A 16013-nucleotide genomic window follows, 5' to 3' on the forward strand; every position below is an offset into this window, starting at 1 on the left:
ACAACTTAGCATGAATTTTATGAACATTTTCTCAGAAATTGTTGCCTAGCAACATAACTTTCCTTAGCAACCATTTACCTCCTTAAGTTAACCACTTATTTTTCCATTTCTAACCTAACTTTTAACTTTTTAACTAGGTTGAATTAAACCAAATAAGTTACACCAATGAAATTATATAAATTATTATTTAAAAATAATAAAAAGAACTGAAAACCCCCATTTAAGCTATTGAGAACCTCAAATTAATTTGCTATGCTCTCCCGGACACACCCCTTCACATCATACAAATCGCCATTTTATTGTTCATTTTGACTACATTGATACACATACATGTACGTACAAGTCACATACTTTATACTATTTTGTGGTGAAAAAGTTGATTGAGTGAATAATTCCTGATCAATTATCTTGTCTTCAATAGAACAACAACAATATGACAATTTCACATTATCCATGGATACCAATTGTTGCCTAGCAACGATTATTTTCCATAGCAACGACTATATTAACACTCTTTTCCCTGGACAAATCTGTGGAAAATAGTCCATTATGAGCAATAATACTGACACAATTATCATTATAGATGTCTACAAACTCGTTTTCAGTAATCATTCAACAAACTGACTATTTTATAGCTTCCATGGAGTCAAATGTGTTGCCCAGAAACAATATTCCCTAGCAACGGTTATGTTACCACTCTTCATCTCGGCTAAATATGTTGACGAAGTTGTGCCTTAGAGTAAAAATATTGAGAGGATTAACATATCATAGCTTGTTATCGATAGGCAAACAATACTCCGGAGTTTACCATTATGTACTGACACAATTTCAATTCCTAGCAACACTATTTACCTTAGCAACGATATGTTTCCCCCCTAACCAATTTGGGGAAAAATAATCCACTTTTAAGTTTGTACAGTACCATTTGTACAATAATATACCTACATGCACACTGGCAATGATAAATTGAAGGAAACCGCTTCATTTCTCTTAGTTCTAAAAAAAAATCATCTATCCTTGTATGTATATTGCTTGTCTACCTATTCTAAACATGAGCATGGTATTTAAACTTTATCATTTAAAAAAGAGCAGCTTTAAAGAGAAATTTAAATGTTTTTTGCAGATAAAAGTAGAATAATATGGTTTGGATGATTCATAAACTGAAACTGAAACGGAAATAGCTGCTGATATGATAAAATGGACAACACTACTATTTAGGCACAGTCCCTGATTAAAACTTTGATCATAAAGTGGGCCTTGACCAAAGGCTTGTACAGATATTCTTTTTCAATTTCAGGGACCTCCTATACTAGTACTCAATTAGGTCATTGGCAAAAGCTTTTGGCTGCATATTTACATGTAGATCACTTTTTTCGAGTGAATATGGAATGGTTAACAAATGGATCTCTCTTGTCAAATAATACCTAATCACCCATGCATGTCCATCTTCCAAGGTTGTGTCTGTGTTGAGGTTGTAGCCCAAAGATGCCAAAGCTGTGAGTTCGACAAGTTTCTGTTGAAACTTTAATACTATTAATAGGTGTCAGAAGTTTAATCACAGGGAATTTATTATGTCACTTTCAATCTGATAACTGTCAAGAAATCAGAAGGATGAAAGTATGAAAACTTGGGATCTTTTTACCCGATTGCTAAGAAAGCATGAATGCTTGTAAGCAAACAACCAGAGGACCGACGGCTCAATGTCCTCTCCAAGACCTGGTAATGAGGATATAATGAGGATGCGCCTTAAAAAAGAGCACTAATGCACCAAGTGGGAATCAAATCCAGGTCACCGGAATCCGAAACCCCCGCTCTATCGACTGAGCTATCATTCCTGATCAGGCCAAGAAAAGGACAAGAAAATCATTAAGGATAGAAAGGCATACTAAAGTGGGAGATGTTTTCTATACATAAGTGTCATTATGTAATATGTCATCAGGTTTGCACACATCTGCTGAATTTTCTGCTACAGCTATAGTGACTCCGATGGTTAAAAACTGATGCCTTAAATACTCAGTTAAAAAAAAGATGTCTGAAAGAAAAGACAAGGATTCCTCTCAAGATGCATACATAATGTAAAGGACTTTGACATGGGTAAAGCTTCAGAAAACAAGTACACATGCCTCTATTGTCATGATTGTTGGGCTTAAACTAACGCTACTGTTTGTTCCATGGAGATTTAGATCAATGTAAATCTTCAAACACATCCATGGTATAAGAAATATTTATGAGAAAATATCTGAAACTGATGTAATAGGGAACATGCTGGTACTAATAATACAAATGCATCTGCATTTGTAATGATGATTTGTTCAAATAATAAGGCTGGAACATTTAAATTACAGCCATAATTTTGTATCACTACTTGAATGGAGTAGAAAAACATTGAATTGAACAATAATCTCTAAAGTAATATCACTCTTCAGTGTGCCAAAACGGACTCAGTGATGATCTGGCAAGTTTAACTCCTTTCTGTGCTATAAATCATCTCTGTTCCGATCCAGAAAGACTCAAACTTAGTGTATTCCACCTTAAGAACAGATCAAAAACTGAGGGTCAGGTGGTATATAACAAGCCAACCTACCTTGGCGTCATTGTAGACCGTTCTTTTTTCATACAAAGAACATGCTGCCAAATCAAATGCAAAATTTGGAGCAAAGGAATATCATTCTGAAGAAGCAGGGATACATATGGGGAAATGATAGATGCCAAATCTCTCTGTACCACAGCTCTGACTTTATGCTTCTGCACTGCTGAGTACACAGCCCTTGGTGCTAAATATTGACCCCAAATCTTGATTGGAGCTTGCAGAGCCATCACTGACTGCCTGTGACTAAAAGAAGTGAGTAATCTTTACCTACGATGTATTATTGCCCCCATCGTACGTCAGAAGAGAAGTCATCAGCACAGATAAAAGAAAAAAATCAAGAACATAGTATTCCACTCGTCAATCATGACCCTGCAACGAGACTCAAATCTGGACACAGTTTTCTCTGCTCAATAGAATCCCTTAATGACTCTACTCGCATAAAAGCGTCACTCACTGATCTAACAATCTCCAGTCTGTGATGCACAATCTAACCAAGTGAAGAATGGCCTACCTGATCTTGTTTGAACCGCCTATGGGGCTACAATAGGAATGAAGAAACTTCCTGCAACTGTAAGGATGATCATAGGATACAACACTTTTTTGGCATACCCCTCCTACCAGAGCTTTGAACTGCCACTGCCTTTGCCACTGCACTCGATTCTTTTCACAGGAAAGCTACATGTAGATCTTGTACCATTATCAGGACATGACATCTTTAATGAGCTAAGAAGAAGTGTGTCATTAATTATCTGACTGGTAGAAGACACCTATTTATGGTAATCTGACATTTGGGGAAAAAATGATTATTTGGTCATGGGTTGTTGGATGGGGGAGGGGACAGGGACTTAATTGGTTCCTGATGGGGTTGTCGGTTAGGCCATGGACCTAGGTCCATGGTGAGGCTAAAATTTTGCTGAAAACGGTGCCTATATTTGTATCTACATACCCCCCTTAAAAGGCCGCCTTTTGGAGAAACAAACTCCTGCACACCTAAGCTCCCATTTGGTCATAGTATACTGAATGATTTTAAGGGGCAATATTTGCTCTGTGCCCATCTTCTCGGGTAACTACACAAGTCCTTTGTAGTAGAGGGTTCAAGCAAGATATGGCTTTTGGGTTGAGTGATTCCAGATCTTTGGCAGCGCACGGCTCTGGTAAGAGGGGGGTGGGGGCAGACCAAAAGGTGATGCACTGTCTGATCCTCTCAGTCGTAGATAGTGTCTGCATCCCTGCTGTAGCCCCGAACTGCATATTAAGGACATTACACCTTTTTATTCCCGACCATAGGTGATTACATGTAAGACATAGCCAGGATGGCCAATCGTCTTTTGAACCTGGGGCGTGATTCGCTAGGTCACATGGAAATAAAGCTTTTGCGTCACAGACTGGAGGTGGTTTGCCCATATAGGGCGATCCTTTAACTGTGTGCATAGCTATCAAGGGATTCAGTCAAGTGAAGGAAATTGTCTTGCTTCTAGTCTCTTTGTGTCAGGTTCATAGTTAAAGAGTGGAAGAAGGACATCTTTTTTGCTCTTTTTTCCACCCGTGCTGATACCCCTATATCTGGGGGACAGTGCCACACAATAGGTAAAGATCATCTACTCTTTATGGTAGCAGACAGACGGATTACTTGGTCGTCTGTGTAGATGTTAAAGAGGAGTTGGGCAAGGACACCTCTTTGTGGGAGACCATTTTTCTGCCTCCACCATTTGCTGCTGGAACCACTGAGAATTACAACCGCTTTCAGCATTTTTTAAGTTAGCCTTGTCAACTTGACTTCCTTTGTCATCACAATGACTTTCCTCGTAAGTAGGCCTACCCCATGATTAACTGTTTCATAAGCTGCAGTTAGTTTTCAGACCTTCCTCAAACCATCTGATGTACCGAGTCAGATTCAGTACTTGATAAGTAAAGGACTTTCCTGGCCTGAATCTTGCCTACTGGAATGAAGAACTCAGTCACAAAGGGAACAATGCGGTTAAGCAGGAGCTTTTCAAAGGGCTTGTATGTGTGACAGAGTAGAGAGATTTTTCTGTAACTCTGATTGGGTCTTTGCCTAGCTCGACTTTGGCAACTACCCTAAATTTCCTCTTGCCATTGTTTTTTTTTCTTCATGCAAACAGTAGTTTAACATGTCAGCAGCCATTGGTCCAAGAAGGGTGATCTGCTCACAGAGGACATCATCTAATCCAGGTGCCTTGTTGCTCTTAATTATTTCCTTTGATAGCCTAGCACAAGCAGACAAGACGTTCAGGCTGAATTGTGTTGTGTATTCAAATGACTCTTAGTTGGGAGACTGTCACTGCACTTTTATTTAGGGAGGTTGGCCCTTCGTGGGCAATAAATAGGGTTACCTTGACTGTACACAAGAAGATAGTGGGCCAGTTGGTCGGTGGTCACTAGTGGTATAGTTTGAATCGTTTTTCAAGGATCCGAATCGTTTTCCCCGGGTTTTCTGCTGTTGTGAGTCATGTCCATTGATTTATTAAATCACTGTCACTTTCTTTTTTATTATCCATAATGGCAGTTGTCAATTTCCCCCACATTCAAGTGTATCGGCACCAAAGGGGTCATTCTCAAAGCTCCTGAAATATTTACTGTACAGCAGCTGCATCATTCGTCAAGCCCGGAGAATAGTTTGAACAGCATCCTCATGGAATATTCTTATGTGAGGATTTCTTCAACAGCTTTCCAAATGTGTCGTAATGAGTAGGGAGTGCTGGAAGATCCTGTGGATAGTTACTGTATCCATATCTAACTGCTCCCAGATTGCTTTCTTCAGGGTGAAACATCTGTGAAAGGGAACTGTGCGTAGAGTGATGGCTTCATTCACCTTCATCCCAATAGGTTGACATTGAGTGTGCGGGAGAGGGTCAAGCACAACCTTGTCACATTTTGTTGGGTGATGCAATCTGATTTGCATCTGACCAGTTCTCCACAAGTTCTCCATCTCGTTGGTTTCTCCATACCCCCAGATAATGCTGTGACTGTTGAAATCCCCAATAATTACATTTTCTCGATCGGAGGTGGCTTCTCGAGGAAGGGAGAGAGATTGGTTCGGAGGTTTATAGAAAGAACGTAAATGGGAATACTCATAAGTTCAATGGTTAGGACTTTGCCATTTATCTTGATGAGACAATAACAGGGCCTACTCTTAATTAATTCTACTTAAACAGATATTTGACCCGCTAATTAACTGCTGGAATCAGTAATGTAATGCCCACTAATGTACAGAGACTAATCGGTTCTAGTGAGCAACAGGCACAGATTAGAGTAATTTTTGTTGTCTAGTTGGTATATACGACATACTGAGGGTCTCTTGATCTGTGTTTAAATCATGGCAGTTGATCATTGAAAATGTTTTTTCATCAAGTTGTGCAGATAAACTAGCAATCCTGTTTGAAGGTCTGCAAGTATACTACTGTGTTAACTGCCGTTTTGCCCATCCATTGGTATAATAACAACAACAAAAAAGAAACAAAAAACCTTCCAACAACACAGGAAATTGCCAGAATTGCAGATAAAAACTTTGATAGTTCTTTGTGATTTACATATTTCAGTAGGAACCTCATAAAGTAATTAGTTTTTGAGTTCACAATGTACAGAGTTGCCAGAATTGTAGAAAGAAACTTTGTGATTTACATATTTTAGTAGGAGCCTCATAAAGTACTTAGCTTTAGAGTTCACAAGCACTACAGTATAGGAATTATATTTTCCATAAGATAAATAATTAGGTTTTCCCATGGCAGGCACTCTAAGACTTATTGGCTGGTCTTGGATACACTTTAATACTTATTGGTTGGTCTTGGATATATATAACTTTTCCTAAAATGCATAATAAAATGTTCCAAATAACAAACTAAATGATATTGTTAATATTACCCATTTCCTCTACCATGGCCGTATGCAGCGACAAGATACATTTTTAAACTGAAAATTTTCACAAAATTCACCAAAAGTGTGCATTATATCCTTCCATTTACTATGAATAAGCGTCCATTGCCAAACTCGGTCGCTTTATTAGAGACTTTTAGTCGGCTGTATACACCCATGCCCTCTCTCGATATGCCGACTGCCTGGCCAGATGGCTGAAATTAAATGTCATCATCACAATAAATGCTTAGAATAGTATCAGATGCATTACGAGGACCAAAAAAGGGAATTTTGGGAGGTTCCAGGCTTGAAATATCACTAAAAAGTGATGGTTGCTAGGGAAAATGCTGTTGCTAGGCAACACAATGGTTTCCATAGGTAACAGAATATTCTATGAATACTGAATTATTTAGATTAGAACAGATAACTTGACACAGGGTATCTAACTGAAAATTTTCACAAAATTCACCAAAAGTGTGCATGATACCCTTCCATTTACTATGAAAAAGCATCCCTTGCCAAACTCAATCGCTTTGCTTCCTCACTTTGTTTCTTGGAGACTTTCTTGCCACCCCCAAGGAAAAGTTTTCTGTATACAGCCATGCCCTCTCTCAATATGCTGACTGCCTGGCCAGATGGCTGAAATTAATTGTCATCACCACAATAAATGCTTAGAATAGTATAAGATGCATTTTGAGGACCAAAAACAGGAATTTTGGGGAGGTTACAGGCTTGAAATATCGCCAAAAAGTGATGGTTGCTAGGGAAAATACTGTTGCTAGGCAACATAAAATGGTTTCCATAGGTAACAGAAAAATCTGTGAATACTCAAATATTTAGATTAGAACAGATAACATGACATAGTACGGTATCTATTTGATTTATAACACTATTACAATATCCATTAAATGATGCATATAGTCGTAAATACACACAAACATGTATATTGAGTGAAATCCGTCACATGCAGGGGTTAATCAAACACGGCAATAAGGTAACTTTTCATGATCATATATGCATTATACATCCTAGTCTTCCTCTTTTATCACTTTTTCATCAAAATTTACCTTTTCCATTAGTTTTTACAAATTAAAAACTTTAAAAAATTATAAAATTAATCAATCTGGTAAAAAAATTAAAGAATATTGAAAAATGAATATGGTTGCTAGGGAAAATAATGTTGCTAGGCAACGATTTTGAAATCAAATATGTATGAAATATATATTTGGTTGCTAGGCATTATCATATCATTCAATCTGTAGTGATTTTATCCTTGAAAATTCTATATTTATATATAAATTAGTATAATTAATTAACAGATCTAAATATTAAGTTGCTGCTTTGCATTCATCACAAAAATGGGCGTGGCCTATTCAAGGCTGGTTTCCATGGTGAAGCTACACTCTGCGACACTTTTAACTCTCAGTTCTGAAAAATTCAGAAAATTTCCTTCAAAATTATGCATGTTTTTGCTTTGATCCAGTCGGGGGGATTAAAGTCCCAAATTTTGGCCTCTCGCCGCTCGCCTATAACTCCATATAAATTATAATTCTAGTTGAACAGCAGTGGACAATTTGCACTTATTATGCCTCCCTGAACTGTCAATTTTAAAGTGTCACTACTAGGCCTTCTCATCTCTGTTGTTAAAGGGAAATGAAACCCTTGGAACACGTAGGCCTTTGTCGAAACAGAAAAAAGAATAAGAACAAAGAAAGTTTGAGAAAAATCAGACAAATAATGAAAAAGTTATGAGCATTTGAATATTGCAATCACTAATGCCATGGAGATCCTGCTATTGGCAATGCGACAAGGATGTGTGATGTCATATGTGAACAACTTTCCCTTTGACTATAAAATACCGCCAAAATATCTCTTTTTGCTTTTTCTAATGGTGATACAAACACTTTATCCATGATGTATTCTTTAAACATCTGTATTACATGCCCTCCTATAAAAAAATGCACGATCTACTGATACATGTAGATGTGATAAAAGAGGCAGTTTAAGTGAAATATATACTTAAGAAATGGGGACAGTTCTTCACAAGTGACACCACACATATTTGTCGCATTGCCAATATGAAGATTTCCATAGCATTTGTGATCGCAATATTCAAATGCTCATAACTTTCTCATTATTTGTCAGATTTTCCTAAAGCTTTCCTTGATCTGTTTCTTTGATTTTTGTTTTCACACAAGCTATCTTGTTCCAATGTTTCATTCTCCTTTAAAGTCATTCTTTACATTTCATATTTCAAAAACAAAGAATACATACCATACTCTATTCCATCATATCTGGCCATATTGGATGCAACTTCTACGGTGTTGAGGACGGAGTAAACAGCTATGGAATACTGGGTGTGGGGGAGGGATATTGGGCTCACTTTGGCACCGGCATTTTCAAAGAGATCAGCAGCTTTGGACCAAGCCATCAAGACGTCTTCACTCAATCCAGGGGCATGGTATTCCTGTAATTAAATATCAAAGACAAGCAGACAGATATGAGACAATGTTTTTAATATCTGTATTAAAAGTAAAAGAAAGTGATTGCAACAAACAATCTGGTACATCAATAATTGCTGAAAATGATAATTCTGATGATCACTAACACAAATAAAGCCTATGTGGGAGAGCCTATTGATATTGCTTGGAAAAATACCCAACATTTGATGGAATTCCGTGCTTATTTTGTTAATTTCTCGAAAATTACACATTTTCGACCAGAGTCATTTCGCACATATTTTTCATTTATACATGCATTACAAACACTTTGGTGGTAATTTTATCGGATTCTGTTCAAACTCATTTTGAGAACGTTACCACAACTGACATTTTTCTTTACTTTTTGTGAGTCTAAATATTCTTCAACTTTAACGGTTCAAAGTGGTTGTCAATGTCAGATGAAATTGGTCAAATCAAATTTTCATACAGAACCAAAACATGAAATGAACAGTCAATACACATTTTAAAGGTTGCGATGTTAGAACTTTAGTCCAAAGTAATTCAAAATATAAGATCTTTACCCAAACTTTGGACAGAACCATGTAAATTCTCTTAAGCTTTGTACAAAAAATTTTACTTCTAGAAGGCAACCGGTAAAAATATTTGAAGAGTCTGAATCTAACATACGGGGACTCCATTTTTCATAGCTTCAGAGAATAAGCATTTGATATTTCACAGATATCTCTATGAAAAAAAAATATAGACCTATTTGTTCTCAAAGTCAGGTAACTGCTTTTGTTTAAAGGTGTTACTTAAAACCAAGAATTCAAAGAGATGGAGTGACAATGAAATGCAAATTAATTCAAGTAGCTTCTGATTTCTAAAGAAATACAAAAGAATACACAGGTGAATTGGAGCCTTTGGTGGTGACCTGTGATGCCATTATATAGTTTCATTTAAAAAATGAAAAGTGATTTGTGTTAAAAGTAGATAATTGCAAATATTTCCAATTTTAGTTGATCACAAAATGTGGAAATTACACACATGATGAAATATATCTCAAAGCCTGATGTCATAAAATTGGGTGAAATATTGTATAACAAGTTTCATAATTTGAAAAACCCTTAGAAATTGACAATTTTCCACACACTGCTACCTTGCAAAAAATTCAGATTAGTTTCAGTGAATATATCTACGGTATTTTTTATGTTATGTGTCATAGTTGCAGCCACATGCGGCCAGTCAAGTAATTTTAAATCATATTTCAAAAACATTTGAACATTCATTTTTGCTTTCCCCAGTAAAAGTTAGCAATGAATCTGCTCATTAAAACCCAAACTAGAGGCAGCAAAAAGTAATGATCATTACAAAAGCATATTTCCTATTTCATCTGGCCAGTACATTTGATGTTGGGTGGGAACCGTTTGTCTACAATCTGCAAGACAGATCCAATAAAGAACATGTCTGACATATTTTATCTTTGCGGCATCAAAGTGGCTTTAAAGGGAATGTGTTGGATGGTTCTCCATCTCTTAAAACTCCTTGCTTTAACATACTCAGAAGCAATGTGTTCATATCGTTTCCATAAAAAGGCAAAATTCAATGGTTGCAGGTATCATGTTGCCGAGTTTTGCTTTTTATCTAACATACTTATAAATCCCAGGCATATCTTGTTTCAGTATTGCAATTAAAACTGAATACCATGGAGTAGACAATGGTTGATAGGGTGTGATGAAAAGTGGCTGTCATTAAGAGAAAGAACTGAAAGCAGATTTGCAATTGGAGATTTAAAGTAATTAGGGAGTATACATTTTTGTCACTTTTTATGGTGTGCATCAATCAAATAGTCTGTTGCAATATGTTTTCACAAAGAAGAGTGAGAGAGAGGGCGACATTAGACAAAATCAGAGTCTATAAAGGCTTTCAGCAAATTAAGGAATAAGAGAGGGGGGGGGGGAGAGATGGAGAGAGATATGGAGAGGGAGGGGGAGTGAGGGAGAGATCAGGGGGGTATTTAAAAAATAATGTTTCAGAATTGTAAAATAATAGATTACAGGCAACATGTCTAGTTTTCTTTACAAAGACTAAGTTGAAAAGTTACTCAAATTAATGATTCTTCAGAAAAGCTGAAGAGGAAGAGGAAACTAAAGTGTTTTCAGTTTTAGAAAAACATGTATCAAAACAAAATACACTGTATAACGAAGAATGAGGAATAAAATTTGAATAGAATACTTTGAAGGAAGAATAACATGAGAAAAAAACATTTCTCATATTCATATTCTTGAATATATGCCCAGGGGGTGTTTCACAAAGATTTAAGTATGACTTAGAGTTGCACTTAAATACCGACTTGCATACGGTATGAAAGGCTTGACCACATTGGTCCGATCGTGTCATGAGGACGCGCACTAATGCGTATCTATTAATAAGATCGCGCGTTGCATATCATGTATGCGTCGGCATTTAAGTGCGACTTAAGTCATGCTTAAATCTTTGTGAAACACCCCCCTGGGCATATATTCAAGAATATGAATATGAGAAATGTTTTTTTCTCATGTTATTCTTCCTTCAAAGTATTCTATTTAAATTTTATTCCTCATTCTTCGTTATACAGTGTATTTTGTTTTGATACATGTTTTTCTAAAACTGAAAACACTTTAGTTTCCTCCTCCTCTTCAGCTTTTCTGAAGAATCATTAATTTGAGTAACTTTTCAACTTAGTCTTTGTAAAGAAAACTAGAGATGTTGCCTGTAATCTATTATTTTACATTTCTGAAACATTATTTTTAAATACAAGGGACATCTAATTCACTACTACAAGTCTTGAAATATAAATTCATGAGTATCATTATCAATGTATTATCAATATGAATCTGTTTAATTGATTTCTATGCTGTGTTATGATTAAGCAGAAGTGTCTCACTCTGGGTCTAGTGATTCTGTTTTACTGCCTTTAAAATATAGAGCCATGGGTTCAAATCACAACCACAGCATCAATTTACTTCTGCAAGGAACTAGTTTGTATCTTGCTGCTTTCAAAACAGGAGAGGTTAAGTTTTAAGTGTTTTGTGGAATGTCCCCATGGCGTGCTTGCACCACACTTGTTTGTCTTGGCACACGTGCAAGATAAACTAATCAAATCCACTTTCATAACACGGAGGAATATATCATATTACTAAAAGAAAAAAAAACTGCAGTAACATTTGAAGTGTTTTTTGCAGGTCTGCGAATGTAAGAATATGAAAGGTGGTATCACTTAATACACAACAAGGATAAAGATTATTATCATACTAAAGATATAAAGACAAGTATATCCTTGTTTGAAAGAAACAAGTTTGGAAATCTCCCGAAGTACTTAAAAATGAATAATTCCAATTTTTATCCCATCATAAGCTATGTTATTCTTTCTGATTGAGGAAATTATGAAATAGAAACCATTCTCATCTACTCTCACATTACAACATGTGTGTTGGCTCAGTTGGTAGAGCGTTTGTCTCACAACCGGGAGGTCACGGGTTCAAACCCCAGCCACGTCAGACCAAAAGACGTTAAAAGATGGGAGTTGCTGCTACTCTGTTTGGCGTTCAACAATTAAAGGGATATAGCCTCGTCGATCTGGCACTGCACAGCGGCTGCCGGGCCCACGATCATTTGGGCAAAACAAATTTTCAGAGTATTTCATTTCCGGTGTCTATTTCGAACAATAAAATATGGATTTTTTTCTTACACCAATAGTGGAATCCAGTTTAGGGTGCTTCCATGCTAGAAAAATCAGCCATTTTCACAAAACTTTTCGACCTACTGTCCAAAGAAACAAGGAACTTCAATTTGTTTTGTGGTAATAATAGAGTACTACTGGGTAGACATGAAAAACAATGACTACCAACAAAATTATGTCGTCCATAGATGAATTACACGTGAAAATGTTGTGTGTTGTATGTGACATTTTTGAATCCCATAGGACACACAACATTTTCACCTTCAATTCACACATACTCAAACATTTTTGGTTGGTTATCGGTTTTTCACATGACTACCCATCATAACTTCATAACTGAAAAAAAGAAGAAAATTTTATTGCTCAAGCATTCTGCTAAGAGACTGAAAATTGTTGTTTGATATTTCTCGAACGACACGTATGGAATCGTCCTTCAGTGGAAACTAGTTTAATGTGTAATGGGAGCGCACAAAGCAGTCTTGGAAGCAATCTTAACTCCCAAACCAGTTTGGAAATCCACCCCGCGATGCAGTTTTCAAGACCGCTTTGCCTCATTAACCTGGTTTAAGCATGGACGAGGACACAACAGGTCTTCATAAAGTGATGTTCACCCGGTTGGGTTGGCTACTCAGTACACACCGTGTGTAGAATATGGCTACGCTGCAATTTCAAATTTTGTGCAATACTGTTGACCCTACTGAGTGCATTCCCATTGCAACAAGACCACTCTACGTGAAGTGGTTCTGGAAACCACGTTCAGGAGGCCCATTTCATAAAGAGTTACAACTGTTGTAACTTTGTCATTATGGCAACTACCACGGCAACCTTGATTCTGATTGGCTGCTGAGCCCTGTTACCATGGTACTTGCCATAATGACAAAGTTACAACAGTTGCAAGTCCTTTATGAAACGGGCCCCAGGGGATTGTGATGAGGACACAAGCAAAATGATCTACTAAACTGGTTTTCTTAACTGATTTATTAAAGGGAAACCAGTTCAAGAAAGTAAATGAGAAAGGGGTCTCAGAAAATTCCCCAAGACATATAATATGTTTATGTCCAAACTTCATGAATTAGATCCATAAACTTTGTAAGTTATGATTCCAATTCCACAAATACCCTCAACACAGCCAAAGTTAATTGCCCTTAAATGACCTTTGATCTTGGTCATGTGACCTGAAACACACACAAGATATTGAGGGATACATGGTTGCTCTTATGTCCAAGTTTCATGAACTAGATCCGTAAACTTTTAAACTTATGATGACAATTCCACAACAACCAACATGGCCTAAGTTCATTGACCCTAAATAACCTTTGATCTTGGTCATGTGACCTAAAACTCAGGCAGGATGTTCATATATATCCTTTTTTAAGTTATGATATTATCGAAAAGATAATCTGGTTAAGATTTCAATATTGACCATGTCGCTGCACCGCCATCAGAAAAGAAGCGCCTATAGTCTCGCTCTGCTACGCAGGTGAGACAAAAACAATACTAAAAAATAAACAAAATTTCATACAAAATACAATGATGTTAAGGTGACCTCAAAGAAAAAAAAGCTTATAAAAAGGGGCACCAAATAACAAAATACACAATTATCAACAACACAAACATATCTATAAAGAATACACTACTGCAGCAAGGGAAAAAAGAGGGGGGGGGGGAAGTACATTAATATTTGAGGGAGATTTAATAGGTTCACATTTTGAGATAAACATGATTGTGTTTTCTGGTTACCGTTAGGTCAGTGCTGTGGATGCCCTATTGACTTGCTTTAAAGTGATACTCCGGGCTGAAAATATTTATATCTAAATAAAAAAGAGGAAAATTCACAGTGCAAAATGCTGAAAATTTCATCAAAATCTGATAACAAATAGCAAAGTTATACTTATTGAGTTTTAAACTTTAGCAATATATTGTGAAAACAGTTATGCAGGTCATCATGAATATTCATTAGATGGGCTGATGATGTCACATTCCCACTTTCCTTTTCCTGTTTTTACATAAAATCATAATTGTTTTATTTTTCCATTCATAAGTGAATGATATCTCTCCCTTGTAATAAAATAAGTTGCAGCAATGACTATCTAATGCATTTAATCAGCTGTTATTTCAATATTTTTGGTTATTGAACAAAAAAACAACTGAATAAACCTAATTTCATATAATGAAATACAAAAGAACAAGTGGAGATATGACATCATCAGTTTGCTCATTAAATATTCATGAAGACATGCCAAGAACTGTTTCACCGGAATAATACATATCTAACTTTGTTATTCCTTGTCTGATTTTGTTCAAATTTTCAGTGTTTTGTTTGTCTGATCTTTCTTAATCTGTTAAAATCTTATTATTTTCAGCCTGGAATACCCCTTTAATGCTCAGATTACTTGTGCCCTTTGTTTCTTTTCCTGTTTCTGCTGTAATATATAAATGTGACCTATAGACAAATAGTCTTGCCCTAACAATGTATAAATTTAAGACCTGCAAATTACTCTGCTCTTCTAAAGTTTTTCCTTCCTCAATATTTGCTGACATAGTTAATTCTTAATCCTGGAATACTTACTTTAGGAATACCTATATGAAGCCCTTTCACATCGATCTCATCTGGCAAGGTAAACGGTGTGAATGGATCCGTTACGGTTGTAGAGTCCATCGGGTCATGACCTGCCATAGCACCTGTTATAGAATAACAAAGAACACAGAAATATTATTCAATCTCATATAATTAAGAAGTAAAATCTAGTTTTAAATGCTTTAATGATAATGATAATCATACTTACTCATAGGGTCTAAGAAATATATTGTATTCCTTAGATTTATATTACCCAAGGCTAAAGTTCAGGAAATATAGTATACATGCATTGCTAAAAATTTAGCCTAGGGTAAATTAATATCACAAAATTTCTCTGTCGATGCTTTTTCATATCACTCCATTATCATTCTCCCTATAAAGCCCATTGCCCCTTTAGATGAATAATAAACTTGATCAGATTGAGGGCATGGTATGTGGTCAGCAATAGACTTACAGTTACAACAAATAGTGTTATTGATTGCATAGATCTTTAAATTACAGGGCATGGGCCAGTTTCATATACATTTGACCGGCCACCCAGAAACCAACGATAAATCACGCAAAATGGATTTTGAGATTTTTATTGAGTTTGAAAAAGCACATCCTAAGATTTAAAATGATATATAACCTGTCGAAATTGATCATCAATAACCCTCATAAGCACTTGAATGAATATAGAAGAAATTAAGGATAAATTCCAGTTTTGGTAACGATCTCAAAATGACTTTTTACAGAATCTAATATAATGACCACCCAAGTGTTTGTATGAATAAAAAATATGTGCCAAAGGATTCTGCGAGAAATTGTGTAATT

At 36.2% G+C, this 16013-nt stretch overlaps 1 protein-coding gene across 1 annotated transcript in view; it reads right to left on the minus strand.

The window, feature by feature from the left end:
- The window catches only part of LOC121413457 (glutamyl-tRNA(Gln) amidotransferase subunit A, mitochondrial-like), a 49659-nt gene that overhangs the window by 16914 nt on the left and 16732 nt on the right, over nucleotides 1-16013 (minus strand). The window contains exons 7-8 of the mRNA XM_041606276.1: nucleotides 15192-15304; nucleotides 8738-8930 (exon numbers count right to left, since the gene is read on the minus strand). Of these exons, the coding sequence (XP_041462210.1) occupies nucleotides 8738-8930; nucleotides 15192-15304 (306 nt within the window). The remainder of the gene's footprint in view (nucleotides 1-8737; nucleotides 8931-15191; nucleotides 15305-16013) is intronic.

Source organism: Lytechinus variegatus, chromosome 4, assembly GCF_018143015.1.
Source record: "Lytechinus variegatus isolate NC3 chromosome 4, Lvar_3.0, whole genome shotgun sequence".
In the NCBI taxonomy this organism is placed as follows: domain Eukaryota; kingdom Metazoa; phylum Echinodermata; class Echinoidea; order Temnopleuroida; family Toxopneustidae; genus Lytechinus; species Lytechinus variegatus.